General features: G+C 47.0%; 8 protein-coding genes across 8 annotated transcripts; 4 read left to right on the top strand and 4 right to left on the bottom strand.

The window, feature by feature from the left end:
• Positions 1 to 779: 779 nt before the first annotated feature.
• K444DRAFT_629938 (uncharacterized protein) lies at positions 780 to 2,931 on the top strand (the record flags this gene model as incomplete). The annotated part of the gene is made up of 3 exons (XM_024883126.1): positions 780 to 1,231; positions 1,375 to 1,646; positions 1,724 to 2,931. The coding sequence occupies 3 exons, from the start codon at positions 780 to 782 to the stop codon at positions 2,929 to 2,931; spliced, it is 1,932 nt and encodes a 643-aa protein (XP_024736427.1).
• A 258-nt stretch (positions 2,932 to 3,189) lies between these two features.
• Positions 3,190 to 5,288, bottom strand: K444DRAFT_613120 (uncharacterized protein). The gene is made up of 7 exons (XM_024880286.1): positions 4,914 to 5,288; positions 4,719 to 4,849; positions 4,534 to 4,663; positions 4,221 to 4,466; positions 4,055 to 4,172; positions 3,929 to 3,996; positions 3,190 to 3,865 (listed from the first exon to the last, which is right to left on the bottom strand). Exons 1-7 carry the CDS (start codon positions 4,951 to 4,953, stop codon positions 3,444 to 3,446), a joined length of 1,155 nt encoding a protein of 384 aa, XP_024736426.1. The 5' UTR covers positions 4,954 to 5,288; the 3' UTR covers positions 3,190 to 3,443.
• A 2,395-nt stretch (positions 5,289 to 7,683) lies between these two features.
• Positions 7,684 to 9,312, top strand: K444DRAFT_613119 (putative O-methyltransferase). Its single transcript, XM_024880285.1, has 4 exons — positions 7,684 to 7,930; positions 7,984 to 8,110; positions 8,162 to 8,285; positions 8,339 to 9,312. Exons 1-4 carry the CDS (start codon positions 7,742 to 7,744, stop codon positions 9,111 to 9,113), a joined length of 1,215 nt encoding a protein of 404 aa, XP_024736425.1. The 5' UTR covers positions 7,684 to 7,741; the 3' UTR covers positions 9,114 to 9,312.
• A 1,955-nt stretch (positions 9,313 to 11,267) lies between these two features.
• On the top strand, positions 11,268 to 13,647 carry K444DRAFT_405227 (MFS general substrate transporter). Its single transcript, XM_024872557.1, has 5 exons — positions 11,268 to 11,908; positions 11,963 to 12,132; positions 12,180 to 12,512; positions 12,564 to 13,013; positions 13,066 to 13,647. Exons 1-5 carry the CDS (start codon positions 11,457 to 11,459, stop codon positions 13,236 to 13,238), a joined length of 1,578 nt encoding a protein of 525 aa, XP_024736424.1. The 5' UTR covers positions 11,268 to 11,456; the 3' UTR covers positions 13,239 to 13,647.
• Positions 13,648 to 14,512: 865 nt separating this feature from the next.
• On the top strand, positions 14,513 to 15,434 carry K444DRAFT_613117 (uncharacterized protein). Its single transcript, XM_024880284.1, has one exon. It carries the CDS (start codon positions 14,603 to 14,605, stop codon positions 15,296 to 15,298), a length of 696 nt encoding a protein of 231 aa, XP_024736423.1. The 5' UTR covers positions 14,513 to 14,602; the 3' UTR covers positions 15,299 to 15,434.
• A 1,357-nt stretch (positions 15,435 to 16,791) lies between these two features.
• On the bottom strand, positions 16,792 to 17,403 carry K444DRAFT_723119 (uncharacterized protein; the record flags this gene model as incomplete). The annotated part of the gene is made up of 2 exons (XM_024888581.1): positions 16,792 to 17,224; positions 17,366 to 17,403. The coding sequence occupies 2 exons, from the start codon at positions 17,401 to 17,403 to the stop codon at positions 16,804 to 16,806; spliced, it is 459 nt and encodes a 152-aa protein (XP_024736422.1). The 3' UTR covers positions 16,792 to 16,803.
• Positions 17,404 to 19,451: 2,048 nt separating this feature from the next.
• Positions 19,452 to 21,087, bottom strand: K444DRAFT_613116 (MFS general substrate transporter). The gene has a single exon (XM_024880283.1). It carries the CDS (start codon positions 21,068 to 21,070, stop codon positions 19,598 to 19,600), a length of 1,473 nt encoding a protein of 490 aa, XP_024736421.1. The 5' UTR covers positions 21,071 to 21,087; the 3' UTR covers positions 19,452 to 19,597.
• A 3,161-nt stretch (positions 21,088 to 24,248) lies between these two features.
• Positions 24,249 to 25,092, bottom strand: K444DRAFT_561854 (HET-domain-containing protein; the record flags this gene model as incomplete). Its single annotated transcript, XM_024876961.1, has 2 exons — positions 24,249 to 24,833; positions 24,994 to 25,092. Coding segments are annotated over 2 exons (684 nt in total), but the record flags the coding sequence as incomplete, so codon positions are not given.
• Positions 25,093 to 25,654: the final 562 nt, after the last annotated feature.

Raw genomic sequence — 25,654 nt, 5'->3', positions numbered from 1 at the left:
AATTGTATTGCTGATTTCGCGTGAGAAGGCCCGGGAAGGTGAAGTCTCACGCCAATCAGGTCTGGTGGGTAGCAGCTGTCGCACTTCATAGTTTATTTCCTCCAAAATTGATCACAAGTGTGCGACATAGCTCTATGTAGCTAATGAGATCGGCTGCGGATAAGTGAGGATGGGAGGAGATGAAGCAGCATCAGTGTTGTCTCTTTCTCTAGAAGGGAATGTGCCCCCCTATTTTTCAGGGGTTGCGGGGTAAATTCGCTTACAGGCGGGAATTGGGACGCCACTTACGTCACTTAAACATCATTCAGGGGCTTCTCTTACAATTCAAGTACTCGCAATGGGTATCAATGAGGTTTATATAAATTTTAAGCTTATAGACTTCGTGTCGCACGATAGATCCGATCGAATCTTATTTGGTAAGTCCCCACTCTAAATGAGGCGCTAATCAGCCTCAACCTGCAAAATGACATCGTTGGCGGGGTACGACTAGTAGCGTCCCAAAACAGGGTCGCGATCCTTGTACCGCAACAACAACTTCTACAAGTACGCCCAGAGATCTGATAAGTATTGTGTTTACTGCCAAGCGATGTTTGCGGTTCATTCTGTGGTCATGCGTATCTTCTGGCTGGGCGAAGTAACCCTTTCGCTTTTACTACTCGATTGAATCCTCACCTGCGTTTCGTTGTGTTGATTGTCGACTTGGCACCCCTCGACCCCTTTCCGTCCCTGGATTCTTCATTCCGCAATTCTTTAGATACGGCTACGGAGATACCTACACAATGGATCATCCAGGCCCCTCGCAACCTCCACTCCCACCATCGACAACGGAAAACCCAGTCGTGGTAGTTGGGCGGAACGTAAAGTTACTGCTGAGTTCGCACCAACGGCCAAGCATCCGAATCCTACGCAATAGCTCAGTTCCACGCGCCGTACCTGCGACTCAAGACTTTGCAGAGAAACCTCTACCTGAATTGCTACCTCGTGGAAATGTACAAAGATCCGAAGGCGGTGCAGAATTTGCGGCACAGGATGGTGCTCAGACAGAATCTTCCCCTACTTTATCAAGACAAAACACGCTCGCCAATCGTTTTGCTGGCGCTCGAAACCGCGCTGGGTCTGTAGTGCAGTCAATCCTCGGTCGTGGTGAAAATTCTGCCGAAGATGATAAGCCCTTTGAGAACGAGAATGAGTACGATACAAACACGGTTGACCTGTTGGATGTCATGGGCAAGTAAACCAAGCCCCAAATTTGAAGCGAGTATACTAGCTCTTCCCAGACCCAGAAATAGCTACCCTTTCAACGCTCACCAATGTCCAAAATTCTCTCTTCGTCCCTTCCCTCGGAAGATTTGTCAATCGTCGACCTACGTATAGAGTTACGGAGAGCGCTCAAGAGACGCGCACAATCGATAGGCTGAAAACCAAATTGAAACGCATAGCAGGACTAGGGGAGGAAGGAGAGGAGAAAAGAAGAGAGGATAGCTTGTGCAACTGCCAATATGCCATCTTGCCAGATGACAAAACGCTCGAAGGCTGGACACAGGCGGACAAGGAGGAGCTGGATGATCGTGTTAGACATATGCTCCATTCACGACGAGCGAAAATGAAACGTGCCTTGAAGGGTTTTGGGCAGTATGTCCGGCGACGTAAGGCCACTACCCCCAACCGTTCACGATGTTTTCTAACGAATGAAATCTTGCAGCTCTTGGACTATTTATCACAGTTTACGCTACTCTAATTACACTTTTCGGTGCGGCATGGGTGTTCTTCCTCATCGGCTGGATATCTCTGGGTTCGAAGCAAGACTATGTTGTTAACGTCATCGACAACATCATGGTAGCCCTCTTCGCAATCATTGGTGACGGCTTGGCTCCTTTCCGTGCCGTCGACACCTATCACATGATCTATATCGCGCATTACCACCGCAAGACCTGGAAAAAAAGAGAGAAACTCGGTCTCCCTGAACTGGTAGATCACAACGATCTCCCCGATAACCGAAAAGAAGACATCCAGCCCGCGGAAGTCGACCTCGAGAGTCTCGTCGCCCAAAGAATGCCCCGCAGTCTCGCTCGCAGAGTCGCTCCCCGGATCCCAAAGAGATATGCTTCTCGGATGATTGCGCGCAGCACCCCTGAACCATCATACGACTACTCGGTCCTGACTGAAGAAGAGCAAACCAAGCTGGAGTACCATGAAAGGAAGTTCTCGAAGTCTCACACGTTCTACAAACCTCATGAGACGGAGACGCACTACGCGTTCCCGCTCAAGCTCCTCATCGTCGTTGTCGTGTTGCTGGATCTCCACTCTTGCCTGCAAATCACGCTTGGTGCGTGTACATGGGGCATTAACTATCATACGCGACCGTTCGCTCTTACGACCGTAATTTTGTGCTGTAGCATCACCTGCAACATCACAGGCGGGGTGCTCATCTCGCGCGGCGACAAGAAGACGCGTAAGAAGGATGTTATCGAGCGCATGATGAGGCAAGAGCTCACTTCGGAAGCAATCGAGGAAATGGAAATGCGCTGGATGAAGGAAGCCGAAGAGCGGGGCGAGATCGACAATTCTGTGAGGAAGAGGCGCGAGGAGGCGCGGGATGCAGAGGAGACCGAGGAGATTAAGAAGTCGTGGAAAGTCGTCCCGGCTCTGCCGAAAACGTTGCTTGGCAAAGGGGTCGACCATCGGCAGCCATCGCTGCCACAGGAGGCTAGGAGGTCGGGGTCGAACGTCGATGTTGCGGCTTCGAGTTCAAGTTCTGTGAAGAGGAAACCTGCGTCGAAAAGTAGCTCGGCGTTGCCGTCTTTGCAGGAAGGAGTCGCGCAGCCATCGCGTCCGAATCCGGCGCTGACAAGAGGCGAGGATCCAATTAAGGAGGGGACGGGGCAGAAGGTTATGAGGCTTGTAAGGAGAGCAGATTTGGATAGAAGCTAAATGGATGCGCTGAGCTTCAGAGAAGATCATAGGCAGGGTGTGAGGAAAGACTGGTGACATGCATATGCATAATAAAGTTCCTCAGCAGCAATTGTTCGACGAAAGGTATTATGAAACTTAAGGTGTCTCATGAGTTTGTCCGACGACAATTCAATGGCATAATCGAAAGCAAATAAATATGTTTACTAATCACATCGCATTTGAAGTCAGGCAAAGATGTTTAATCCAAATCGGGCGTTGGTCACTGGATTCCATGTAGAGGCTTGAGCACTTTTCCATTGAGTAAAGTTATCGTTACATTGTCCTGGGTCTATATTGAATTCTCTACAATCACTTGCAGAGCTCAACAAGAAAATACAAGGTAAACGCCGTCCCTCGAGCTTTCTCCAGCAACTAAGGAAAGCAATCATGATCGTACATCTCCCAAAATACCCAAGACAAGAAAACATTAACTTTTGATCAGAGAGATCCCACAAATACAAATATCGTTTCCATCGCATCCCTGCATTTCATCACTTCGCCACGCCATTTGAATGAGGATCCCACTCAGTCATCTCAGCCGACAGCCCCGCCTTAGGATCAGTCTCATACTTAACCTGGTACTGCACCTCCTTCTTAATAACTCCCTGTTCCACATCGCCCTTCCCGAAATGCTGAACCCTCTCCTTGGTACCTAACGGCACCTTCTGAATCGGCAATATATTCTCCTCCGAACTCGACGCCTCGACGTGTGACTTGGCCGTGTTCTTCCCGTACGCGAAGGATGTGGAGCCATTCTGTCGAGAGCCCAGTTCGTAGGCGCTGTTCGAGCCGTAGTGCGTCATGGCTGTCTTCTTGGCGGCGCTGAAGAGGGGCCGCAGCAGAGGAACCGAGGAGGCGACCATGACGAGCGTGTTTTCGACGATGACCCAGCGGAAGAAGAGCACGGTGTTGTCTGTAACCTTTGTCAGCATGCGTGCGCGGGAAAAGGAGGGAAATGGAATTTTGGTCAACTCACAAGTATAGTCTGAGCGCTCTCCAAGGTTCTTCAACATGACGGTCTTGACAATCGATGCAGCGAAGGCACTACCAACAAGTCAGCGACGCTTACTTTGAGAGAGGGGGAGACGGCTGTGGGACGTACAAGACACTGAGTCCAAGGAGACCGGCCAGACCGAGTTTGATTTTCAAGTCCATTTGCAGAGTCCAGAAGATTCTCAGTGGCATAACGGTCAAGATGAGATCAGTAGCAGAGTTGAATACTATAGGATTATTAGCTTTTGAGCGTCATGAACTCGTTGCTTTCTTACCTCCTTGGACATATCCAGTGTCGGTTTGCACATCGGGCGACCAGCATTTGCTCGGCTCTCCCACGGGATTCCAGAGACTGTGCACATTTCCACACTGGGTGAAAATCGTAATCGAGGTGAAGAGATTAACAATCAGTTGTTGTGCCATAAGGGCATACAGGAACCACCGTCTGCCCTTGGTGTTGCCGAAAAGCCTTACCAAGAGGAACATGAACGACACGCGACCAAACGTGCTGCACATAATTGCTGCGATTTCGTCAGTTTGCGTCCCTCCAACATGTTCAAGCCAAAGAAGAGGGAGATTGACACTTACCAAGGGGCTCAGACACGAATACCATTTCCATTGCATTCACCTTCTGGCTATCGCTGAGAAAGAAGAAATGCCTTCCCCAGCCATGAGTGAAGGCTAAAGTTTGCATGGTCAATTGAAGAAGTCCGAAGACCTATCGAAGTAAGTCAGAATTCAATCGGAAACGATTTTTGGAGTCATTGGCTCACCAGAGCTCCGACCATGACCACATCTCCAACTCCAAATTGTCGAGTGAGCCTCAACTGAGTGTACACTCTCGCAGCAATAACTATGGTAGAGAAGGCGTAAAGAGTCCACCCCTCGGCCATGATTGAGTGCCCTACAGGCGGCTGGTGTAAGCTTGCAAAACATTTCTGGCAATGAGTTTTGAGTGTGCTGCTCACCGATGTTAATATCCCCTCCCTCTGGTCTTGGGATCGACATGATTTTGTCTTGAAAAAGCAACAAGTAAAGATCGTAGGTAAGATCGAAGATCTCGCTGATCTCGATGTTGTCTTTGCAAGCAAACGGAAGTGGTCAACCTTACAACCTGCAATCTAGAACGATCTTACCCACGGGGTAGAGCGTTGAAGATCTCACGTCTTATTAGTACGTTCTGCTCGCTTCAAACTGCTGGGCCAGGCACCAGGGGTAAATCTGTACATTCGCTACCAGCGTTCAAACAAGAAAGTATGAATCCGTACGCGATGTGGTCCGATTTGGGCAAGCCAAATGCTGGTCTCTGATGTGATGGTGACATCTCAGGGGTGAGAGACAAATGTTGCCAAGTTTTTCACGGTTCAAATCTGCTCATAATGTTCCGGACTGAACGAGGACAACGTCTCAAGCGAATTTAAGCGTAGCGAGACAGCCACAGACAGGGGGTAAAAGCCAATAAAAAGCTCATATTGTTCACTTTCTGGTCTGTGCCAGGCTGCCGGCCCGGAGCTCCCCTGTCTCGCTGCATTTAATCGGGCGGAGACGTTGCACCGCGTACCCTGTATAGAGGGACCGCCTCTCCTCATTTGGGACCTTGCGTGTCTCTTCCAAGGGGTGACGCGGATGCGAAGCAGGGTTCTTGGGGGGGGGGGGGGGGGGGTTTGGAGGCGCCAATGAGGCGTTTCAGTGATTCCAGCCCTCTGGTTCACACACCACCTTCCTATCATGTCAGACTGTCAGCTTTTGGCTTGTGGGCTTCCCCGGCGATATGGCAATTGGGACCGGCACACGGGGGCACAGCTTGGATCTAAAATCTGATGATGTTAGGACAAGCGAAGAGGATCTTGACTGGCTGCAAAACCTCGTCAACGCTTGAATTTAGAAAGCCAGACATAGGGAGACTCACTGAAAGCTCTGAGGTAACAAGGAGCTTTCACCTTCTGTTCATAATCGCAAACTTGGATCATGTCCCACTTTCCTTCAGAATCCTGCATCCCCTTACAGAACTCCTGCACGAGGATGATTTCCTAGATCTCCCGTTCTGGAAGGAAGACTCTCAAACCCTGATGCTCATGGTTCTGAAGAACGTTGAAAACTTAACCTTGTACGTGCAAGCCAGTGATTGGTGGGCGTTTCATTGGCGTCAAAGTGGGTGTCAGAATGTGTCCTGTGCCGTGTAATGCGCATACATTGGGTTTCTTTAATCTGCTCCCCCGGCTTATCGAGGTATCCTGGTAGAATGCAGGACAATGCACTACGGAGGTACAGCCCATAATGATAGTAATAGCGCTAGCAGGGGTCAATAGAAAACTCGTGATTTCAACACTCGACAACTTTTGCTACACAAAACATAAAAAGTACATTTAAACGCTGTAAATATCCATAACAGTGCCGTATAGTAGTGCTACGTTTTTTTTTAAGTTTTTGCGATACGTTCTTGTTGCAATACCAGGTTGAAAAGTTCGGACCCCTGCTAGCGCTATTACTATCATTATGGGCTGTACCTCCGTATGCACAAACGAGCATTAACGGAACAACGGTAATCAAATCTGAGCTTTTATACAGCCAATTCAATGTTGTTCAGCAACAAAAGACCACCGAAAATACTTAGACTCACTGCTCACAAGATAACACGGCGTTCTTCTCGGCACTGAGTGTGTAGCGGCGGAATTTTTCAAGTGATTCGGTTGAAGATACAGTAGAACCTCGATATAACGATATCAATTTTAGTGCCTTTTTCTAACGATACACCGAGGTATTATTAAATCAAGGATCACGTGCACATATAATAAATAGAAAAGGACCTCCGTAGCGCTCGTCGATGAGCTTCTGTCATGCCTCCGTCTCTTTTTGGGCTGTTCAGGGGCTAGAGAACCGGTGGTATAATCAAGGGGCTGTAATTCGGTGAGATTAATAGCCTAAGAGGTTGTGCTACCAGTGCCCGAGGGCCCTGGAGCATTAATAAATTGCTCCTTCTCTTGATAAATTAGAACGATATACTACCAAAAATTAAAGGTTGGGACCGAAAAACCTTATGATAATCGTAATGCCAAGGATATCGTAAGCCTAAGGCTAAAAAAGTGCGGAACCTTATGGTCGTATCGTATTACTAAGGATATCGCTATGTCAGGGATCGTTATATCGAGGTTCAACTGTAGTCCGACTTCGAAGCTGGGCTAACCAAAAAGCTGCATCTGAAGCAGCTCGTACGACCCCGCCAATAGGGCGCCCATGTCAGTAATAAACTTTCTGATCATTTAGTGTTATTCACAAGCGTAAGGATATCTCTGCCGTTTGGCGTTCGGCTGTCGCTTGGCATCTCCCGAGATGCCTGAAACAGTTGAGGAATGTGGTTTTCGGGTTCATTGAGGGGTTTCCGAGAACTACAGCGAGGATTCAAGATTCAACTCTTCCAGACTCAGACAGCCACAGTGAGCTTCTGTAAATTTTAAACGATACAGTAAGAGGCCCGTGAATCACCCCATATGGAGGTGGCTGAGAAGCGGCGGCTGAGGTAAGATAAGGACAGGGGTCAGGGAACTCCCTGTTAGAGGTGGAAGAACGGGTCGTTGCCGGCCTGCTCCTGACAGCGGAAAAGAACTAGACCAGACAAAGGACTTCATCCGCCACTCACCGTCGGTAATTTCTTCCTTGCCGCCTCCATGCACCTTAAAGGCACATAATTAACAGCATTTATGGTCGTGGACAAATTTTTGCATTCCGTCTCTGCCTGGCCTTGCACCCAAAAGCGATTGAAGTTGAGCCAATTCGATTCCCCCCCTCACTCTGAACAATGATGGAAATCGTAACTGAACCAACCCTGATCGAAACTCTTCTGCGAAGAGTGGCCTTGCAAACCAAGGGTGGCGTGGAAGCTGGAGTGACTGATAAGCTTGCTCGAGAAGCTCTGCTCAATTCCCTGCGCCAGTTGACAATAGCGTTAGAGAGCCCTGAGGATGTTGTCAATAGGGTGGTGTTCTTCGTATGGTCTCTATGTCAATCTTCTTGAACAATAACTGAGTCAATCTAAATTAGCCTTCAACATACATGTGCGCTCGAGTTGCAATTGATTTGAAGTTATTCGATATTATTGCCGGATCGAAGGGAGCGATTGCATCGGCCGAACTTGCAACCAAAACCAGAGTTGAAGAGCAGCTCCTAGGTAAATTATCCAAGCCATGATTCCAAGGCTTTACTGCTAACTTTTCCTCAGTCCGCATCCTTCGTGGAATCACATTTGCGGGTCTGGTGACTGAAGTGGGCGAGCAGCTCTACGAAGCAAATGCAACCACCCATCACATCAAAAACCCCTCTGTTCAAGCCGGGATAATTCATCTGTACGCGCCTTAACTGCCATTTATTACCGAGCAAAGCTGAAGAACGACTCTAGTTACGACCAAGGGCTGAAGAGCGTCTGGGCAATGCCAGATTACTTCAAATCGAATGGATTCAAACTACCAAGTAACGCTGGATCCGGTCCCTTTCAGTTCGCTTTCGATACTCCTCTGGAAACTTACAGTTACTGGGCTACCAAACCTGAAGTTGCCGATAACTTCAACACCTTCATGGCGGGGAAACTGAATGCCACTAGCACCGGTCAGTCTTGGGAAGAGGCCTACCCGGTGAAAGAGAACATTGTAGATGGATTCGATGCGAGCATTAGTAATGCTCTCTTTGTTGATATCGCTGGTGGACGGGGGCATGAAGTAGGCCAGCTGAAGGCAAGATTTCCAGATGCACCGGGACGGTTTATTCTAGAGGACCTTGCTCCAGTGATCGATGACATCAAAGAACTTGACAGCAGCATTGAGCGCATCAAGTATGATTTCTTCGGACAGCAGCCTATAAAGGGAGCTCGTACATATTTCATGGGAAACACCATGCATAACTGGCCTGATGAGGACTGTGCAAAGATCCTCAAGAATGTGGTACAGGCTATGGTAAAAGGATACTCGAGGCTCCTCGTGAGCGATGATATCGTTCCAGAGACAAACTGTCCTTTGAAAACTTTTGGCAGGGACATTGCCATGCTATCTCTCCATAGTGGCTCTGAGCGATCTGAGAAGCAATGGACTGCTCTTCTCGAGCCGGCAGGACTCAAAGTTGTCAAGTTCTGGTATTTTGCGAAGGGAGAGGGTCTCATAGAAGCTGTTTTGAGGGATTAAAGTATTCCATTTCAAGCAATATTACTCATACACAATCCAATTCAATCTTTGCCAACGTAGCTCGCGTGGTCCTCGAAAGTAGTTCAAGTTGCTCTCCCAAAGATCATGGAATTGACCCCATAATTAACCGTAATTCTACAATTTCTGTCTCGTTTTGGACCAAGGGCAATTCGAGCAAATCTCGCTTGGAGCCCCAACTTCCCATCGCCTCTTTGAGAAAATGCCAACTTTGCCCACTTTCTGAAATGAAAGACCTGAACAGAAGGATTTGTGGCGTCCAAGCCGTGAAGATGGGATGGCAGTTGCTTGAAGGGTTTCAACATTCAGAACTCCTCTTTTTCTATCAATAAAGTAAGCGCATGCAAGCCCGCATGTATCAAGATGCGTATTCAGAATTTCAGTTGGACATGTCGTGTAAGAATGGCGGCTGACAGGCGCAAAGTATTAACGGGCCAATTGAAAGAGGATGGTCCAAGGAAATCCCAATGGCCAGGTTCCACTTTCCCCTTCGCCCATTTATGGCTCGGCTCGTGGCCTGCTTCGGGTGAAAGAACTTCTTCAGGAAAGGCAGAACGGAGTTTCAACTCTTTCGAAGTGGCCAACCGGATGTGACCCTCCACATCACTTCCGAAGCAGACCCTGGCCTTTGGGCCGCGTTGCTGTGTGAACGGTCGTTCGAATTGGCTCGCTCCGCCCCCACAGGCGCCGGATTGGTAAGTGGGGCCGTTTCGGTCCTCCGACTTATCATGTCCCACTTGCTGCAGCTTTTCATTGAAGCTAATGCTTCTCTGTGCAGTTACGAGTGGAAGATAATGTAAGAAGAATGATGAAAGGCATCCTAATTTCCAACTGCAACTTGGCGGGTAAGGAAGGGAAAGTGATGGCAATGGGATGGGTTTTGAGGCTTAAGAAAACTCCCTACCGGTGCTCAGCAGCATAACTTCAAACCCCAGAGTGTCGCTTCCAATACGTCAAAACAGCCTCGGGACGCATGGAAAGGCCCCTTGAGCTATTTGGTGGGCTAAGGCGCTAGGGCTTGACAGATGCGATTCCGAAGGAAATGTGCCCAATTGTTTCGGAATCTGGTATTGTGCAAATTGTAACGGGCATGCTCAGAGCATAAATAACCGTAACAGGGTGGGAGGGAATTAGTTTGCATCGAGGAAGGAGTCTTCCCGGTTTCCCTTCAGTGCAATTGGGGTGCGTCACCGACGGGTGTAGTGGATGTGCCACCTTGCTTGCGTCCACATGCTACCCTTGCACACTGCAGACGTTCCATTGACCGACTCACCTGGGTAACCGAGCAGCTTAGATTTCAAGAACGACCCGTGTTCGAAAATAAAGAGGGTGGACACATCGGAGCGAACTCCTGTACGTGCAGCTATATCGGAGACGGGTGTTGCTATAGTGAAAGCACGTGCACACCCTGTCTACTAAACTTTTAGGTGTAAAAGCCTCTATGGCAACAGCACAGCGACATATGATCACCTTACAGGAGTTCGCTCCGATGCGTCCGCCCCCTTTACTTGGTGATTGGGATAAATAAACACCTACCCTGAAGCGTGTTTCTAGCGGTTCGCCTCCACAAAACCTTGAATTCCAGCTGTCTTATTCGCCCATACCCCTTACTGCGGCGTGTGTGGATCCAGACAGGGCATGGGTTTATTTATCCCTACTACGAGTATTACTACCTCTTACTCTTCCCCCCCCCTCCCCCCCTAAATAAATGTAACGGTGGGTCCAAGTGTAGGGGTTTTTTGGTATGGCAACTGGACCGTGCCGGGCTGGTTTTGCGGGGACCCACTGTTACATTTAATTGGGGGGGGGGGGGTTCTGGGCTGGCACAGACCAGAAAGTCAACAACACGCGCTTTTAATTGCCTTTCACACCCCTGCCTGTGGCGGTCTCGCTACATTTAATTCTCACAATACGTTGTATCCCAAGGGAACCAACCCCGGCATATGATAACCAAGCCTTAACATACCACAGACAGTGGATACCCCATATCGAATTTCCGATCTTACACTGGCTACCAAATATTGGAGGATTCAACAACCCTGTGTCTCTCTCATGTTCGCCACGTACGACTTCTTACAACAGCCAATAGTTTCAAATTTCCCCCTCCCCGTTTTGTTCTAGAACGGAACCCACCACATGGGAAGTGGGCTCGGCGGTTGAATTGCTAGTGCAGTTGTGCCTCATTCACACATGGCTTCACATGTACCTTAATTCCCCTCCAACACCTCATTGACTTCGAACATTTTTCTCTGGGAAGTTCAAACAATTCTCGACATCGACATATTCTAAACTTTCTTTTCTTTCAAACTTTGTCAATCGTTCGCCATGTCGACCGCCGCTGAGGAGAAGGCCGTTGAGGCTCCCATCGATACTGAAAAGAGCGTCAACTCTGCTTCCACAGAAGAGCACCAACACAGAGCTCAAAACATCGATATCGAAACCACCGCTAACTCAGACGGTTTATACGTCGTGAAAGACACGGACCTCGGTCTCAAACTCGCCAAAGATGGCAGCACAGTTCTGATTCCCCAACCATCTGACGACGATGAAGATCCTCTCAATTGGTCGTGGTTGAAGAAGCATAAGGCGTTCTTCGCTCTGCTTCTTCCATCCCTCCTCACTGATTGGGGAATGACATGGGGAACAACCATGTTCGAAGCCCAATCCGTCACCTGGGACATGTCAATCCCGGATGTTGCTCGCTCTATTAGCGGAGGGATTTTCTTGCAGGGTCCCGGTGGTATTTTGGCGGTACCTCTGATCCAGCGATATGGACGGTAAGTCTACTGGAATGAATTCCGTTTGCCAATTTGTTGCTAAGGACTGTAAAGTTTGCCTGTGCTGTTCTGGTCGCAGGTTCTAGGCTGTATTATGGTTATCGTTGCCACGTTTTCCCCCTCCTATGCTTGCTTCACCGCGTTCCGCACACTCCAGGGATTCGTTGCCACCTCGCCCCAAGTAATCAGTCTCTCAGTCGTGCACGATCTTTTCTTTTTCCACGGTAAGACAAATCTCTGAATCTCCCAGATCTTGAGCTGACCAATTTAGAACGTGCACGAAAAGTCAACATATGGGCATTCACATTCTTATTCGGCGCCTTCTTCGGCCCCATGATGTCCTCTTTTCTTCTCTCTAAAATCTCTTGGGAGCTGGACATGGGAGTCCTAGCAATCTGGTACGGCGTTTCCGCCATCTTGGTCGCAATCTGCGGCGAAGAGACTTTGTATGACCGCCAGAAAGGCGTCAAACCTACATCTGGAGCTTCAAGAATCTCGCTCTTGATCGGTATTGCTGGATGGAAGGCAAAGGGCCAGTCCAGTCTCACGACAGTGTCGAAGCATCTGGTCTCAGTCGGAATCAAGCCTCAGCTCCTCCTCCCATGTACGCCCCTTCCAATCTCATCTCAAATGATTTTCTGACATAGGTGACTAGGTCTCTTCATCCTTGTCCTCTTCACCTGGGCCATCGGCATCGTCACAACAGTAACGCAGTTCATCCGTCCTCCCCCCTACCTTCTCGATGACACGCACGCGTCACTCTTCTACTTCGCGCCCATCGTTGGAGGTATCGTCGGTGAATTTTTCGGCCATTTCTTCAACGACTTCCTCTCAAATCTCTACATCAAGACTCACAATGGGAAATACAGCCCAGAGAACCGCCTCTGGGGCGCGTATATCCCCTGCGCGTTTGGTATCGCTGCAATGGTGCTCTATGGCCAGACTCTGCAGAAGGGTCTGCCAGTCATTGGACTTGGTGCTGCTTGGTCAATGATGGTTTTCGCTGAGGTAGTGAGCACGACTGCCGTCAGCGCTTACCTATTGGACATCTTCCCTCATCATGCTGCATTGGCAAGTGCCTGGTTGAACTTTTGGAGAACGACTGGTATGTCCCCTCTCTCTCCGAACCTTCTTAGGAACTAACTGACATCGTACAGGTGGTTTCTGCGTCACATACTTCCAAACCCAATGGGTAGCCAAGTCCGGCGCTGCTGTGACCTTCGGCGTGCAAGGAGCTATCATCGCAGCCAGCTTCATCTTCATCATCATCACGCAAGTTATGGGCAGGAGCTGGAGATTGAAGTTCCTTCCTCCGGCGGCCGAGATCTAGTGGTCCAATCATCGTTCTATGTTCTGTGTGGTCTCGTTTGTATTTAGACCTTCTTTCCATGGCTTAGCAGCTCCGTTACTTGCTGGCAGGCGCTTGGGGTGCATCATTGACTGCGACAAATTGAGCAAAAGTATATACAATTGTAACTCGGGGTTTCAAAAAAAGGTTTTATACCTATATATCGCAGAATGCCATCGTGATAATTCATTTCTGCCCTCGGAGTCTCAGAAAAGGAGCTTCAAGACTCGGATATTTAAGAGATGTGTTTCATCCTTCAATAATTTTATATGCTTTAGTTGACGCTATAGATAGACTCTCGGCACTCGTTTCCTTGAATCTGAGTTCGCGATCTGAGAAATATGCTTCCGCAGAGTTCACATGGAACAAATTTAGGAAACCTCTCGCAATCACTTAAGGTTGCTATCTAAGTCATCGCTCCATTATGCGTTTTGATTTGAATCAAAAAGATCTAAGAATGTTCAAAAGCCAATTACCAATTTGTACTCTCTTGTTCTATTTGCTGCGGGCTGGTCTTGAAGTTCTTTCATGACCAGTTTTCCCTGGACAAAACTTGGCGCGCGGGGCCGTGTGCAAACAAAGGGAAAATCGGGAGCACACATGAAGCAATCGCCCGTCGTGGCAAAACACCATACGAAATGGAACAAGTCTCAGAAGAAGGACTTTAAATTTTGTTTTGTCTGAGCCGAGTTTGTGCGAGTATTTAAGGACGCGAGTAGGACAGGAGGTTTGGTACCTACACACTTTTGCTATACGTCTCACCAAGAAAAGATATCCAGACTCACACAATCCATTTCACAATGAACTTCCAGGAATTTTGTGTCCCTGCACTTTGCCTACTTGCTGCATTATGGGTGTACTTTAGGTTCTTCCATACCAACCATGGTAACAAACCCCTCCGTACTCTCCGTGACCTTCAGCAATGCCGAATTGCTCTGCGGTCCTCAACACTTGCCTCTCGAGCGGCACCAAACCAAAGGCTTGCTGAAGTATTCAACATTGACAACGCTCTCACCACAACGAATCGAGTGTACCACGATAGCATCGTACAAGGCACCCGACTCAAGCTCCAAACGCCCGATGATGAATGGAACACACTTGTCACTTTCGCCCTCAACAATCTTCGCCACACGATTTTACCGAACCAGGTTATAGAGGATGGTCAGAAATTCGTTGTGCTAGTTCCAGTTGTACAATCACTTGTCTTACGAGTCGTACTGCTGAAATTCTTCCCGAAAATCAACAAACCATCAGAAGACGACGTGCAATACATTACAACATGTATCAACTCGCTCTGGTTAGCAACCAAACACAATCCATCACAAGCAGACTCCAATCTGCTCAAAATGAAACGGCAACTCGAGGTTCGACTCCGAAAAGTCTTCGGAAACTCAGCAGATGAGCAAATCAGCGGCCGCGTGAGTCCGTTGAACACCATCATCCCCGCGTACGAAAGTATTTGGCGCGTGGTCCTCCGCTGCTTCCTTGAAGTGCGCTTTCGCAAATGCGGAAACGAGATTGAAGAAAGTATTACGAAACGCACGTACAAAATGATTTTCAGCCACTTTATGAGCCATCCCAACCCTTCACTCTTCGAGAGTTCATTCCAAGATACGCATATCTCAGTCAAGCACATTGTGAACGAAGCCCTGCGTCTCTACCCTCCAACTCGAAGGATTCACCGTCAGTTGGAAAACGAGATGGTGAAGATTGATGTTGAATGGTTGCATCGTGATCCTGTTTCCTGGGGACGGGATGCAGAGGAGTTCAAGCCGGAGAGGTGGGTGGGTGTGCTTTTGAAGGGTGTCGATGGGAAGATGGCATTCACTCCATTTGGACTAGGTGAATTGAGTTGCCCAGCTAAGAAGTTTGCACCGATGATGATTGGGATTTTGGTTGGTGCTTTGATGTGCGGTGTTGGTGAAGGATGGGAGTTGGTGGATGAGGAGCTCAGCGGTGATGTGCTTGGTACAAAGGTGTTGGATGGTGGGAGAGAGGCCTATGAAGGGCTGCGGTTGAGAAGATTCAACGATGAGGAATAGGTACAAGCGAAGATCGTGATTGGGACCTGTTGCTTCTCCTTTGTACTCTAGAATTTGGCGAATCATTGAAATTACGTTCTTGTTGACGAGATTACGCACGGCTGGTCCGTATCTCCTGGATGACAGAAAAAAAAGCACTCATTTTCAATGTCCCAGGCTCAACAAAAAAAAGTGTGTTTCACAGTCTTTAGCTGCCAAAAATCCTATGTATACGTAGTTATATATACGCTTCCTCTATGCAAAGCTCATACTTGGTAAAGCTTAGTACTTGTCCTCCTTATTCTGTTTCTATATGTCGGCTTCTTGAAATTATAGCTAGTATACCGGCTCAAATGTGACTCTCCCGTACAAACGTATGATATAATTGTCTTCTATGCACTAGTCAATGGGCATCTTCCTCCAAATGTAGCTTAATTCAGGTCTGCTAGTTCCTTCCTCCGCTCTTCATTTCTCACTCCGTGCGTTACCTCCTAAGGGGCAGACAATAGAGGACGCCTCCTCCTTATTACTTCGTCACCATTGCCGATGGTTCTATAGCCCCTTGCTAGCGATTCCCTCAACTTGAACGTTGTATGTGGTGCGGCTTTTTAACTACTCGTGGGTTATATCTCCCTACCATGACTGGATGTACGGCTCGTTGTTGGCATCGAAGTAGGAATAGATTTATGATATATCTAGCGAGTAGCTCCCTTAGGCTCCAAATCGATGTATGCAGTCGTCGATTCGATTCGGTACCGGCCATGTCTATACCCTAGTTCAAAGTAGACTCCGTTATGTGTTATGGCAGTATTTGGATCCTAAGAACCGACTATGTGTGTATTGTGTGTATGTGCCATTTTATAGTTTTCACGACTCGAGAAAGGCTCTATAGGGTAGTATTTTTTTTGGGTAAAATAAGTATCTATCATATCTCAAGGTCGAGCATATGCAAGAAGTTAATCCCTACTATGGAAAACACAAGGGTATTCGCGCTAATTGACAGAAGGGGATAGCGTACGAGTAAGCGATAGTAGGTCTCAGCTACTGACTCCCTATTCATCGATTGGGTGACTATTGGAGGACGTGAAATTGATGACCGGCAGATCTTGACATGCTCGGAATAATCCCCGCGTACAGAAAACTGGGAGTCGCAAATAAGTTAATGCAATGGGGAGTGGGGCAGGCTGATGAGGACAAACTTTGAATGTTTCGTGGATGTGAGTGATTATGGAAGACCTGTGTACGAGAAATTTGGGTTCTTTCCAGAAGAGCGGTTTGTGGTACCAGGAGCTGGGTTTAATTGCCGAACTTATATCAGACCGGCCAAGAAGTAGCAAATAAGCAACTTTAGAATATAGCTCATGGAACCCAGGCAGCGGTGCTTATCCGTAGTTGTAGCCGAGATTCCATTTCCAAGGCCAAGCTCTCCAGCACTCTTCCCAATTCTTACACTCTCACTTCACCCCCATCTTGTGAATCGGCTCAACCCAGGCCTCGTTTGCCTCCATCTCCGCCGCAATTCTCATTTATTCTTCAACAAAATATGTCCCACAGTGAAAGTCGCCATATCTATACCCTGGATCATACTCCATCATTTCAACAGCAGCTCTCGCGTGCCCAAGTGCCATTCTCGTTCCATCCTCACCGCAATAGTTGATGAGGTCATTCGAATGATCTCTCCGCTCTATCCAAGGGCTTACTTCAGGTCCGGCAAACCAGACGTTACCAGGTAGTGCGGCGAGGGTGTTCATTGCGCCTTGGAAAGCGCGGACAAAGGTTTCGTTGAACTCCCAAGGAGCTGATATTTGGCATCCTTCATCGTACCCAGTATCGGTGTAGTTGAGCTTAACGCCTAGAACTGCTTCTGTGGCGAGTGTGAGGTTTTGGAGGACCGAGGTGAAGATGGGAGTGGGGTCGGGGGTGAACGGAGGCGGTTGACCGTACTTTCTAGGTAGAAGTTTTCGTATGTTGAGAAACCGATCCAGTCATTCCAGCTCCAGTCGGGATTCCAGTCGGTTTCTGTATAGTAAATTGATCTAGATCACAAGTGCTAATACAGGAAGGCCAAGCTTGGAATCTGACACTGACCTATTCACTTTTAGCTCTTGCTGGATCTGCGCCATCATGTTTTATTGCATGGCACTAGGGCCCCCCTATTGCCTGTTTGTTTGTTTATTTATTTGTTTTATTCATACTCCGTTCTAGGCCTAAAAAGGCCCATACGAGGACTAGCTATATGAGTTCTAACCTCAGGTACTGTTTTCGCTGACTAATCCACTTCTTGTTAATAAGAAGACGCGTACAAAAGAGATCCTGGGCTTCAGTAAACAGCTCTAAAACCCTGTAGGAAAAAGGAGCTAAAGAATGCCCTCTCCTGTCCTGATATGATACCTCACCCCCTCCCTCTCTTTCTCTCTACTCCTTATCCTTCGCTATCCTGGCACCTCCCTATAATACATAAAAGAACAGATAGCTAGGTAATAATATATATAGGGTATGGTACCTCCTAATAAGGGCAAATAGTTAGCTTACTTATAGTCTTCTGCCTCGAGATACTATAGATATACCAGGTATATATATAAATGCTCTGAGGTTCTATAAATTAACTTAATGTATTAAGGCTTATAGAGATACTCGTAAAGGTACTTATAAAGGTACTTCTTTTAAAACTACCCTTCGAGCTATTTTACTTACTTAAAAAAGGTAGGCTAAAGGCTTATTCAAGAACATTATATAAGGGCTCGTTTAAGGAGTCGAATTGCGTCTCGCTATATATATATCTGAATTTTAATATCTTTTAACGAGTATATAAGCGTATAATATAATGTAAATTCTCTATTATAGCCTTATAAGGTTAGCCAGAAGCTCTATAATATAAGATAAAGTAAGGTAAATAGGGTATTTCCGAAAATTTGCTTTATCGTTTTAATAGTATTTTTGTTTCGCTCCCCTAGTGCCCTCCTAGTACCCTATACGTGGTATGTCACGTGTTCAGGGGCTTACAAGCCTGCTAATAAAAGTCTATAGTTTTAGCGATTTTTTCAGGCCTTACTAAACCAAAGTCATTAACTTTACTTTATAATAATTAAATAACTATTAATAATACTATCTTAAGACTCGAAAGTATTAAGTAAAAGAAAGTATATTTAGTTTTAAGAACTTAGTCTATAAAATTATAATATAAATTATAATTATTAAAATTCTTTTTAGGGCTGTTTTATTAGCGAAATACGCTAAAACCACAGACTTTTATTAGTAGGCTTATTAGCTCCTGGACATATTTCGCTCCTATATAAGCTCTCCGGAGCACCTAATTTATACTTTTTAGAGAGCATATTCTATACTTGTATTATGTTTCTATAATCTTTAGATTCATTTACGACCTCAATATTAAAGAGCGTCCCGTTACGAGCTTGGGCTACTAATACTCTATTAAAGAGTTAATAATATTTGATTTACTAGTCTTTATTTAGATAGAACTTATATAATTTCTATACTTATATAAAATATAATAGCTTAAACAGGAATATAAGCTTAGCTCTAGTAAGGTTTCTTTAAGTAAAGCTTATTATATATATTATTCTCGGCTTTTTTAAAACTCAGCGGATTATAGTATTTCCTATTCTATCTTATAATACTTCCCCTTATATATTCTTCTTTTAATAAGTAATTATAGTAGCTCTAATTATAAAGTTTCTCTAAATAAGAGAAAAATAATAGTATATCTTCGTCCCCTAAATATTAAGATCTGTCTATTTCTTTATACTTAACCTCTTTAGTACGGAATTCGGGAATTAGGATTAAGGTTAGTATAGCGAGAACTAAGAGAACCAGGGTAAGAAGATAGAAAGTTATAATAATATTGAATTTGAGTATTAGAGATATTATTTCCTCCCGTATTTTTCTATTAGGGAAGTCTTGGGATCGAGGAGAAATGTTATTAATACAGATCAGATTCTGTGATCTGTCCATACGGCTGCTTGATCCACGGCCGAGGCTACATAAAATCTCACAGGGGTCAGGACTTGCTCCTAAAGCCATAACCACTGCAATTTATGGCATGGGTGATATCCAAAGAAGACATACGAGAAAGTGTTTAGCCCTGTCGTCCTTGCATCTTGAGTGCAGAATTACCAAGGAGGTCACGTGATACAATATATTCTTAACTTTTCGATTCGCTCCTCCGTCTTAGCTTCACTAGCTTATAGAGAACGCAGACCCATGAATTCTTCTCCCGCTATGAGGGCTCATGTTGGAGTTATACGTTTTTAAACCTTGATTTAAGGTACTGTGGAAGAATGAAGCAAGTTCATACAGCCATCAAGCCCTTGGAATATTTATTGTCTCTCTTCTTTGCCTCCATTTCTGGCCCTTCACCATCTGTAGCACGATTAGTCCTAGAGCAACCAACATTACCCCAGACCAGACAGTAAATGTCCAACCAATCCCTATTTTATTCACAGTTGGTAGAACCGAGGCCGTTCCACCTGCTCCCATCAAGCACCTTACCAAGTTCAAGGCTGCAGTTGCAGACGCACCTTTCTTGGGGAAAATATCGACCATGAATGTTGTGGTAATGCCGATAATGGACGTTGAGGCCCAACCCAGGAAGAATGTGCTGATGATAGGGACGGACACATGAACGTGATGTTCCATCGTCCAACCAAACACCAAAGATGCAGCAATTTCCATCCCAGCCCAAAGCCACAACGTTCTCAATCTCACTCGTTCCAGTGGAAAGCCCTCTGCGGTTCCATCGTAGGACTTCTTGAATCGTTCATAGTCATAATCGAGAAATTTGCCGGTCGTAAGTGTCCCAGCAACGCATGCAACACCGTTGGCAATGTATGTCAGCCCGATCTGTATCTCGCTCATGCCATATGTGGTGCTGAAGAGAGTTGACATAACGGCAACAGTCATCTGCCACACTGTGTAGTATATAGCAAGAAAGATTATGACGAAAGTGACTTCAAGGCTGAAGATGATTTTCAGTGGGCCCAGGAAATCTACCGAGAGCTGCTTCCCCACCGATGTCGTAGATACAGACCGCTGCAAAGCTGGCTCTTCAGTCATGGAGCGTCGTCGGCGTTGGATATGTGCTAATAAAGAATTTGAAATTCCTTTGGCTGGGACTGAGCCATTGCCAACTTTGCATCGCAATGTCTCTGGGAGCACCACGGCGAGGAGGATCAAGACTGCGCCAGCGTAGATCGTCAGGAACCAGAAGATGGCTCTCCATCCCAAGGTCTGTGAGAAAATCCCTCCAAGGATCGGCCCCACAGACAGTGGTGCAAGCAGCCCAGCTTGAAAGACCCCCATGTATCCTCCTCTCTCTGCCCGCGTGGTGATGTCTCCGACAACTCCTGCCCCGATTGCAATGGTGCTAGCACTGCCTGTACTCTGAAGGCATCTGAGAATCACCAGTTGGTAGTAATGCTTCGTTTCTGCTAGCCCAACACAGGCACCGATGAAAATGATGAAGGTGATGATGTACGTAAGTCTTCGACCGTGAACATCGGCCAAAGCTCCCCATATGCTTGGAGCGAGACCCTGCAAGATCATATAAGAGGTGACTGTCAAGTTGATGAGTTCCGGTGTGACTGAGAGGTCTCTGGCAATGGCAGGTATTGCAGGAAAGTAGATGTTTGAGGCAAATGCGGAGAAGGTGGCTGCGATGGAGACGATGGCGATTATTAAGGTTTTCTGCTCGGAGGTGAAGATGCTGTACGGGATAGCTGGAGATGTTGAGATAGTCTGCAGCCCATTCTCTTCGTCTGCCTTTTCCTTCTCCATACTGACTGCTGGGGGAGGGTATGCATCTAGAACTGGCTTGAGGTGTTGATGAAACTTAAGTAGTTAAGGTGGGGATTGATTGGCGGGCCGATGCCGCAGTGTTCGGAGTTCCGGCACGCAGGGATGGTCACCATGCCTGCCTGATGCGAGGCTAGAACATCATCGCAGTTTCCTCAGTGAGCTGGTCCGTCCTGAATAAATATCCATATCTTGAATTATAATATTTTAGTCATGGAGAAAAGTGTGTGTAAGTAACAGTAAACTTCCGCTAACACGCTTACACCCCTTTTTATGATCGCTTAAATGTGAAGAGCCGGATTCCATTGTATTTCGGAAATCCGCCACAATACAAATTCTCACGCCCTCGAAACTTCCTTGGCTAGTGTAATTGACTGAATTGGCATGTTTCCATAATTTGAAAATCTTAGAAGTATATCTGCAAACAAAGTTAGTGGAGTAAGTAATGACTTTAATTACAAAGGTCAAGTTTCACAGTCCATCTCCTCACACTAAACGAGTGTGGCCATTCTTGAAATCAGTGGCAATCTTTCAGCACGAGAAGCGAAATTATCTCGCCCCTACCCGAAGAGCATCCGCATCACCTTTCTCTCCTTATGCGTAAGTAACTGGCATGTTGCCAGGACGGCTGGAAAGCCTTGTAAAGTTCACATTAGCATGGCAAAGAACGAGACTAGAGGATCATGGGAGTACTTACATCGTGTGACTGCCTCGTTGACGTGTGGCTGCGAGACCATGCAGGTGTTGGCCTGAGCAGCAGTTTGGGTCTTCATTCCCTTGCATGCAGCACCGGAGCAACGCTCATCCATAGCGACCTGCAGTGCGGTGCCTTTCCAGCCGAAGAGGTAATCGCCGTGCCATCCGGATCTGGTGCTGTGTATATTGTTAGCTATATCCGATGACTATAAGTTAAGAAACAAGCGGTAGCTAGAATGAGAGAAGAAAAGGGCTTACCCATCACCTATGCTGTAAACTAATGGGTTCGATCCATCAGCAGGCCAGATACTTTTGTCATTGAACTGACTCGTGTCCCAACTTGATGTCCCCTATCTGAAACTATGAACAAGTCCGCTCTCCTGAAAACATCACGTGGCAGCGATTCTAACATCCCAAAGATACTGGAATGACCACTACCCACCACTTCTTCGAGGCTCTGAGAACGCGGCGTCAAATATCGGCCATTACAGGCCAACAATCCTCCCCCTGGTTTCCTTGGTGATGCGTTCGGCAGAAAATTTGTCTGTGGGAAGGAACTCATAATTTGCATCATTGGCTCCTCTCTCTAGATTGATGTTTACAAACTTCAGTTCTTCCTTAACTTCTCCACCAAACGTTGGTTATTCCAGCCGAAGTCTACCACTCCCGAGTCCGTGGCTTCGCTCACGGAGCACAGTTTCTCTGCTACAGTCGGCAAGTTCAGCGCCAACTCAGCCACTCTCCTCTTCAACTAGCTCTCCGACCCGAACATCATTGAGCTCGCAAATGTGCTTTGGGTTTTCTTTGTTTGTAATGTTCTTGGTGCGGTTAGTACTTGGTTTTTTTATTCCCGAGACGTAGGGGAGGAATGGGGATGTGGTGGATTTCCAGGCGTAGCATGAGGTGGCCAGGGAGAAGGCTTCGAAAAAGGAATGATTAGATGTTGGAGAACCAGGTTGAGCTTGTTGTTCTCTTGTATTTCTGTGCTTTCCATTCACTCGTGGCTGGATTCCCAAAATTGTTGAAGCCCAATGCCAATACATTTCACTCCCAATGTTATTATGTCCATGCACAAGAATGTAGAGTATCTCGTAACTCAAAAGTTCTTTTTTTGAGAATTGGCCGTCTCATTCAGAGGTCCACCAGCGTTTCGGATGGTAGCCGTGTGTCTATACAAAAGATTCTTCGTTCCTGACAATTATTCGTTCCCTGTGCATGCAATAGCATTGAAGGGGTAAACACACGTAGCATCTCAACGCAGTCTCTGAGCTCATTTGGAATGATTGTTCAGCCATATGCTATATAATTCCTCAAAACGCCGTAACGGAGCGACGAGCTTATCCTCCATTCAGGCAACGAAGCTCTTCGAAGGAGAAATACTAGAGATTGCAGATTCCGAACTTAGGTATAGAATAGCGATCCCATAGATCTCCCTGCTGCCCAGATCCAGGCGTCCACAAACAAATATTGCCAAACAAAATCATAAGCCTGGCTAGTGGAATACCTCGGCTCAGAAAGAGGGGTCGTCGGTGGAAATACAGGATTAGTGTTGATGCATGATATTAGATAGGCCGTAACAGTCGCGGGCCTTATACGTGTCCATTATCGCAAGCTTGACAACGAATCCGACTTGGCCCGCAATTATTGCTCGCTTCGCTGTCAACTTCACCGCTTCTCCGGGTCTCAAAACCCTTTGGCGGTTCATGTGATCAATGATACGCTCACCATGGGGGAGTTCAGCCAGTAGTTGTAGTTTTTGAAGAATGGGATCTGACATGGCTGCCCCATTACCATCAAGTTCAATTTTCGAGCGAATCTTGCCGTTGATTGTGTGAATTTCCACCCGGAATTGTGTTAGTCGGTGACGATGCTTGAAGGAAAGGAACCAAGCCCTAGGCTCCGAATAAACATCTCTAAGCCTGAATACAACCCTGCCCTCAAGTTCCCCCGCGACTGGCGAAATTGGAGACCACGGTACACAAAGAGATTCAAGACGATATCCGGCTTGAATTATATCGTTAAAATCTACAAGACAAGGAGGGAGGCAAAAGAAGGTATGCATCGAGGATCCGGGGCGGAGTCGATTATCCGGCTGGATTATGTGCAGGAGAGTCGGGCGCGGCTTCGTAGCCGAGAACATAGCCCATAGTGGGTTAGTTCCCGTCAACAACTCCAGATGCGATCGGTAGAATCGTCCAAGAGGTCCACCTTCCGCGTTAGTCGCCTCCGTAAGCCAGATGCCCAACAGGCCGTCTTGGGAATCATGTTTGCATTGCAAACAAGCAAATCGATGACTGCTCCCAATTAGGGAGCAACAAGGAAGACTTATACGCAGCCCTAGATTTGTCATCTCGAAAGAGGATTCGCCTTCAACTGCCAATCTACGAAAGTTGCCAGAGTGGTCAAAGTGATCCGGGGTGGTGGCCAAGGCGCCCCGTCTTCTTCCAAGCACATCGGGAGAAATCCAGGCAAATAAAGAGTGGTCGGTCGTGGTCTTCATAATCTCAAGCTGAAGTCGAAAAAATGCATTTTCTCCTTCTCCATATATCAAGGGCATTGAGACCCCAAAGAGTCCCATGAGAGAGTACGCTCTATCCTCCAATCTTGTGGTGTGGCGACGGGCAGCCCAACACATGATTTCTGCGACACAATGATCCCTCAATGAGGTGTTCATCAACAACAGTCCAACTGGGACTCCGGTGATGTTTTCGATTTGCTCTGCCAAGCTTGCCCTCGATCCGATCTCGTTCCAGTATGAATCAAAAAACAATACATCAGCAGGTGCAATTAATTCTTGCAGCGTCCAGCCTCTTTTGAACCACCGGCTGGCGGTAAACCGAAGACCATTTGGTTTGACATCCTCGAGATAGGCGTAGCATGTAATGGCGTTTTCATACCAGCGAAACATCGAGTTAATGGCTTCTGATAACTCCGTGCTGTTTGTTTTATCGATGCAACACGTATCGATCCAAACGTACTTGAACCCAGCGTCCAAAGCCCTTGCACAACAGTCTTTGATCTTCTTGAACCCAGCCTTCTTTGAGATGGCCTGTCACGGCCTGGACAAGCTGTGGAAGTGGAAATGTATGTGTTTTGGTATGAATATGTATGAATGATGGTGCCCTAATGGCGGTGAAGAAGCTATATATACGCCTGTGCGTAGCACGTGACATGGCCTTATGCGGGCCTCTGATGTCTTGGAACGACACTTCTTCAGCCCCCCAGGTATGTGAAAGGATGGCATAATATGGGGTGTTATCGTCAAAAAATGTGGAGAGGGCTAACGAAGTGGTCTCTAGTAGCCACATCTTGTCTTGCGGTGTTCTCGTGATTATGGAGAAGGAGATGAAGGTAGTGAGGAGCCGAAGTGAAGATAGGCAGCAGGCTTCACCGCCTTGCTTTATAGCGGTGTGCGAAACAAGCTTTAAAATCGATTTTTAGCGAGAATACGAACAGTGTGTCTGGGGCAAAATCTACGGAAAGCCGTACCCGTTCGTACCTTCCACAAGTTACCACTGGTGGTTCGTGAAAGCGATCTGGCCATACTAGCGACTTGGCAAGTATTTTACATAGTAAATTTGTATAGGAGGTACTTCTGGTTGGCTGGTCCGTGCATGAAGTTTAGCGAGGAACACCAATTTGGTGGTGGCCAAGTCGCTAGTATGGCCAGATCGCTTTCACGAACCACCAGTGGTAACTTGTGGAAGGTACGAACGGGTAAGGATCAAGTGATCAAGCGATTTTCGACTTCGGTTTTCGACTTTTGATATACGACCTGGCACGTGCCACCCCACCAAAAATCGCAAACACCCACATGTCACGCCCATATACTATACCCTCTCCCTGTGCCTCTATCACTACTTAAATATT

Source organism: Hyaloscypha bicolor (genome assembly GCF_002865645.1).
Source record: "Hyaloscypha bicolor E unplaced genomic scaffold K444scaffold_83, whole genome shotgun sequence".
In the NCBI taxonomy this organism is placed as follows: Eukaryota; Fungi; Ascomycota; class Leotiomycetes; order Helotiales; family Hyaloscyphaceae; genus Hyaloscypha; species Hyaloscypha bicolor.
Note: the sequence above shows the minus strand (reverse complement) of the source record. Positions and strands in the feature narration are given on the sequence as shown.

What these genes read in the sequence shown, in the direction of transcription:
- K444DRAFT_613120 (XM_024880286.1), bottom strand. Translation starts at nt 4,953, where the DNA reads ATGTCGATCCCAAGACCAGAGGGAGGGGATATTAACATCG. An exon ending in GGGAGGGGATATTAACATCG is followed by an intron (nt 4,850 to 4,913) that starts GTGAGCAGCACA and finishes AGCCGCCTGTAG; the next exon opens with GGCACTCAATCATGGCCGAG. An exon ending in CACTGGATATGTCCAAGGAG is followed by an intron (nt 4,173 to 4,220) that starts GTAAGAAAGCAA and finishes ATAATCCTATAG; the next exon opens with TATTCAACTCTGCTACTGAT.
- K444DRAFT_613119 (XM_024880285.1), top strand. Translation starts at nt 7,742, where the DNA reads ATGATGGAAATCGTAACTGAACCAACCCTGATCGAAACTCTTCTGCGA. An exon ending in TCAATAGGGTGGTGTTCTTC is followed by an intron (nt 7,931 to 7,983) that starts GTATGGTCTCTA and finishes AATCTAAATTAG; the next exon opens with CCTTCAACATACATGTGCGC. An exon ending in CAAGCCGGGATAATTCATCT is followed by an intron (nt 8,286 to 8,338) that starts GTACGCGCCTTA and finishes GAACGACTCTAG; the next exon opens with TTACGACCAAGGGCTGAAGA.
- K444DRAFT_613117 (XM_024880284.1), top strand. Translation starts at nt 14,603, where the DNA reads ATGAAACGGCAACTCGAGGTTCGACTCCGAAAAGTCTTCGGAAACTCA.
- K444DRAFT_405227 (XM_024872557.1), top strand. Translation starts at nt 11,457, where the DNA reads ATGTCGACCGCCGCTGAGGAGAAGGCCGTTGAGGCTCCCATCGATACT. An exon ending in CGATCTTTTCTTTTTCCACG is followed by an intron (nt 12,133 to 12,179) that starts GTAAGACAAATC and finishes TGACCAATTTAG; the next exon opens with AACGTGCACGAAAAGTCAAC. An exon ending in GCCTCAGCTCCTCCTCCCAT is followed by an intron (nt 12,513 to 12,563) that starts GTACGCCCCTTC and finishes ATAGGTGACTAG; the next exon opens with GTCTCTTCATCCTTGTCCTC.
- K444DRAFT_613116 (XM_024880283.1), bottom strand. Translation starts at nt 21,070, where the DNA reads ATGGAGAAGGAAAAGGCAGACGAAGAGAATGGGCTGCAGACTATCTCA.